Source organism: Acanthisitta chloris, unplaced genomic scaffold (assembly GCF_000695815.1).
Source record: "Acanthisitta chloris isolate BGI_N310 unplaced genomic scaffold, ASM69581v1 scaffold12285, whole genome shotgun sequence".
NCBI classification, from domain to species: Eukaryota; Metazoa; Chordata; class Aves; order Passeriformes; family Acanthisittidae; genus Acanthisitta; species Acanthisitta chloris.
Genome location: NW_008674416.1, coordinates 138,704 through 143,861, shown reverse-complemented (window position 1 = coordinate 143,861; position 5,158 = coordinate 138,704). Strand labels below are relative to the sequence as shown.

The following is a 5,158-nucleotide window of genomic DNA, read 5'->3' as shown; positions in this document are numbered from 1 at the left end:
CTATGGTTTTGTATCCTTACAGTATTAATACCAAAGGTCTCCAATCAGTTTTCCTATGTTCTGGTCTGAATGTAAGAGCTATATATGGAAGAAATTCTTCCCTGTGAGGGTGGTGAGGCTCTGGCACAGGTTGCCCAGAGAAGCGGCCTCTGCCCCATCCCTGGAAGTGTTCCAGGCCAGGCTGGACAGGGCTTGGAGCAACCTGGTCTAGAGGAAAGGTGTATCTGCCCATGGCAGGGGGGTGGAATGGGATGATCCTTAAGGTCCCTTTCAATCCAAGCCCTTCTGGGATTTTATATTTAAAACCAACCACCTTCTCCTTTAGTAAAGGAAGAAATAAAAGATAATCTTGTGTGTACTACTGGAAGTGTTCAAGGTCATGCTGGATGGGCCTTGGAGCAACCTAGGCTAGTGGAAGGTGTCCATGCTTATGGCAGGGGGTGGGACTGGATGATATTTAAGGTCCCTCACAATTCAAAGCATTCTGGGATTCATGGCAGTTCACTAGAAAAATCACAGTAACACAGTCAAGTTCAATTCCCCTCTGTGATGACACGATTCGGTGCCTGGGCACTGATGCCATCCCTGGCTTAATGGAAGCTGCTCCCAAGAACCCTGCAGCTCCTAACACACCAAATCACACTCTGATCTTATCCTCCAACAACTAGCACAGGAATTACATTTTGACTCTTGGGTACAAGCTGCTAATTTAACATGTAAACGAGCCCTGGGAGCTCCCACACAAACGCAAGTCGGTTCTTACCTTTGGTTTAGCCTCTTTTGCAGTTAGGGTGGAGGGACGTGTGGTGCTGGTGCCTGGGCGTTTGGTAGTGGTGGTGGCTGAAGTAGGACCTGCAGTAGGGCTCGTGGGTTTTTTGTTTGCCCCTGAGGCGGCTGAGCTTGGCCGCTTGGGGCTGGTGGTGGCCTGGGGCTTGGCTTTCGCTGCTGCGGGCTTTGGAGAGGAGGTGGATGCGGCAGGCTTTAGGGGTTGGCCAAAAAGCAAAATCCAGGATAAAACCAAAAAAATACAACAAAAAACAGCACATTGTAAACCAAAACATTGAGCTACAAGAACAGAAAAGTGATATTTTAAAGGAAACAAATAATAATAGTAATCAGCTTTCTGTTTTCTGAGCAGAACAAAGGCCAAAATGCTGCAGCAGCCGTGGGGCTGCCTGCAGAGCCAGGGGGGATCTGCCATTCAATTCCAACCCAACAGGATTTATTCCAGCAACACTGAAAGCAACAGAAGGAATGGCTAAAGCTGGGATTAGTAATTGGGTGTTCCTGGCAGCCAGTCCTACGTGCAATACGCAGGCCATCGCTTTCCAATTACAGGCACACATGGATTGCAAGCTCTAAATCCTCATCCGATCAACTCCAGTGGTCACACGGCCGCGAGGGGACGAGAACCTTCTGCCCCCTCCACCCCTCTGAGAACCTGAGTGTGGATTTTGCTGAGTGCTGGAAGCTCCTGAGAGCAGATCTCTCTAGAATAAGTGAACCCCAAGTCCTGAGGAGGATCTCTGCTTGCTAATTGCAATGCAAATAAATGTGTTGTAAACAACTCGGAGAGTATCTGTGGAGCAGAAGTGTTATCCTATATGTTTGCTACTTCTACACCACTGACACCAACCAGAGAATTCATTTAAACAAAGCTTTCCACACACTTCTGATCAAAGCTTTCCACACAGGGAGGTTGTGGCTGCCCCAACCCTGGCAGTGTTCAAAGCCAGGTTGGATAAAGCCTTGAGCGCCCTGGTGTGGTGGGAGGTGACCCTGCCCAGGGCAGGGGGTTGGGACTAGGTGATCTCTAAGGTCCATTCCAACCCCTGAATATTCTATGATTCCACTTATTAAAGACATTTCCAGTCATGTTGGCCATAGGCTGAGCTGTTTGCAATTCTGTGGCAGGATGGGTTTGGTCTAGTACAAGGGTTCACAAGTAGTAGCTCAGAAAACAGAACTTGTGTTGGCAGAGCTGAGGAAGCAGAAAAGCTGGCAAATAAAACCCATGGAAGCAAAGACGTTGAACGCGGGACGGCACCTACCTTGGCCTTCTTCTCTGGGCTGGGGGGAAGCTCCTTGTTGGGAGGAGCAGTGATGTCGTTCCCTGTCACAGCTTCAACTGGTTTGGCCTCCTCTGGCTTAGCTGGGGAGAAGGAAGACTCCATGAGTTTGAGCTTTTTAAAAAATATATATGTTCTTTTAGGTTACTATTACTTAACACAGCAGCAGAAGGAGACAGAACTGAGCCAGGTGCAGGTTGGTATTTCATGAAAATTTCCCAAAAACCAGAATACCTGTAGGAAAAAAGATTTTCCCTGTAACAGGACAGGTACATCCAGATGCTCTTAGCATCCAATTCTCGTATTATTCCAGTGGGAAAAGCCAGACAGCAGATGCATAAAACCTGTGGTTTAATTCAAATTGCAAATCTTTTCATCTTTCTGATGAAATGAAATGAGTTGTTGGAATGTTAATGGTGAAGTTCTGACCTCTTCCAGGTTTTACACTATGACTTCTCCTGAAGTAGGGTCCTGTTTCCAGCTATCCCTATTGCTATAGCTGTTTCTTCTTGACCTTTCTTCTGCCCACATCCACATGCTGCAGCACTCTGTGAGCAGGAAGGGTTCCTGGCAGCCAAAGGGAGATGTGTGCCAATGGGAAAGGCCACACAGGAAAACATACTCCCACCTGGAGTCCAGCTCTGGAGCCCCCAACATCAGAAGGACATGGAGCTGCTGGAGTGAGTCCAGAAGCCCTGGAGATGCTCCAAGGGCTGGAGCTCCTCTGCCATGGAGCCAGGCTGGGAGAGCTGGGGGTGTTCAGCCTAGAGAAGAGAAGGCTCCAGGGAGACCTCAGAGCTCCTGCCAGAGCCTCAAGGGGCTCCAAGAGAGCTGCAGAGGGACTTGGGACAAGGGCCTGGAGGGACAGGACAAGGGGGAATGGCTTCCCACTGCCAGAGGGCAGGGAGAGATGGGATATTGGGAAGGAATTGTTGGCTGTGAGCATGCTGAGGCACTGGCACAGGCTGCCCAGAGAAGCTGTGGCTGCACTGTTCTTGGAAGTGTTGCAGACCAGGTTGGATGAGTTTTGGAGCAACCTGGTCTAGTGGAAGGTGTCCCTGCTCATGGCAGGGGGTAGAATGAGATGGTCCTTAAGGCCTCTTCCCACCCAAACCATTCCAGGATTTCTATGAAAGCAGGAACAGGGAGATCTCGTTCTGACATGTGTGGATCACACAGTCAGTGTGGAAACCCTCGTGCCAAGTTGCCTCACGTGGTGTGTCACAGCACAAAGCTCAGACTCAATTACAAGAACTGCCAGTTTTTCACTGATTTTTTGTTTGTTTCAGACACTGTCACCTGAAGCTGTGACACTGAGTGGGGACAGCGAACACACAGGCTCTTCTCCACAGAGCAGGAGAGCAGCCACCACACCCTCGTCTCCTTTTAAAACCAAGGCTCTAAAGCCCTGTCCAGCAAACCAGCAGAGGGACAACCACTGCCTTCCAAACCACCAGCACAACAAAACATTCATTTAGTAACAATTTCACCACCTTTTCACCTCAAATCTCCTAAATCCTATAGCAGACTCCATGCTGCTTGGCATCATGAGACATGCAAGTGGCAATTTCCCTATGAATCACTTAAACCCCCCAAATTCTCACTGGTGTTGCTGGTGGGCTGTTTTCCATTGCAATTCCTGAGGAATTTGAATTTTATGAGGGATATGGCGCAAACATATTCAGGCATCTTCCGCTGTCATCTGGGGATTAAAATCAATTGCTATCCACGTTGCTGCTGCTTTTTATAGCCAAGCAACAGATTGTAACACGCTGAGGACCCACCAGAGCAACAATTCCAGCAGTAAATAGGTTGTTTTCCACATCTTTTGGAAATTGCTATTTATATTTCACATTTTCTTGCTTGTCAGTCTTGACAGGAGTGTCTCAGAGGATGGTTCAACTCTGGTACAAACAAGCAAAATGAAACCCACCCGTGCATCCCGCCCGTCCTGGCACTGCTCACCAGCAGGATGGGGTTGTTGTTGTGATCTATTTTGCTGACTCCAGGGAAAGTTCAGGAGTCTCTTTTTTCTCCTTGCATTGCATTAGTCTCTTCCTACCTATTCAGCTTTCAAATTTTGCAGCACTGGGCTGAGCACCCTGGGCATGCAAAAAAGGCTTGTGAAGAAAAACAACCGTCAAAATGTAGGCTGAACACCTGTTTTAATGCAAAATTTTTAAGAAGCATTCCTGTTCACCAGGAAACCCCCTTTTTTTGTAGCTAATCTGTATTATCTCCTCTCTGTTTGATTTCTTCACTGAATGTCAATAAACCTTTGTCTTCTCCCTCATTTAACCTGCCAGTTCTCTCCACAGCAATGCCAGGTAGAGCAGTTGTTGTCAGTGGTTCTCGTTCCTGAATAACAATCTCCTGTCCATTCCCTGCTCTCTGCTCCCGGCAATGGCTTTGTACGGAATTCTACCAGTCTCAAATATCCCTGACATCAAGGTGATTTTTTATCCATTGGAAGTTACTTTTCAGGTACTGCTTGACATGAATTATTTCAGCTAATTCAGCAGCAACATAAACCTCTTGCGGGTCACAGGGTTGCACCATCCACACCACCAATTCATCAGCACAGGGAGCCTAATGCTCCTCAAAACCCTGAACTTCCAAAGGTTTAGGATTTTAACTCCAGCAGCTTCCATGCTTCTGAACGAATGACAACATGAATTTCATGTTACTTCATGTTACCTACAAGAAGATTAATCAAAAATGTGCTGCTAACCAAACACCAACACACTCAATTATCAGAGTAGATTAAGGTTCTATAAAACAAACAGAATTTGGGGGTTTTAAATGTAAACCACAGGACTGCACACACAGGGGTTAAGCAACAGCCCCGGGGAGAAGGATTTGGGGGTGCTGTTTGGTGAGAGGCTGGACATACCCCAGCCCAGAACCCCCAGTGTGCTGGGCTCATCCCACAGTGTGGGCAGCAGGTGAAAGGGGATTGTGCCCCTCTGCTCTGCTAAGACCCACATGCCCTGCAGTGCTGCCTCCAGCTCTGGGGCACCAACAGCACAAGGATGTGGAGCTGGAAGAGAGTTCAGAGGAGGCCATGGAGATGCTCCAAGGGCTGGAGC

At 48.1% G+C, this 5,158-nt stretch overlaps 1 protein-coding gene across 1 annotated transcript in view; it reads right to left on the bottom strand.

The window, feature by feature from the left end:
* The window catches only part of LOC103802815 (microtubule-associated protein 4-like), a gene marked incomplete at its 3' end in the record, with an annotated part of 108,007 nt that overhangs the window by 18,141 nt on the left and 84,708 nt on the right, over positions 1-5,158 (bottom strand). The window contains exons 11-12 of the mRNA XM_009075345.1: positions 2,052-2,152; positions 764-979 (exon numbers count right to left, since the gene is read on the bottom strand). Coding sequence (XP_009073593.1) covers positions 764-979; positions 2,052-2,152 — 317 coding nt within the window. The remainder of the gene's footprint in view (positions 1-763; positions 980-2,051; positions 2,153-5,158) is intronic.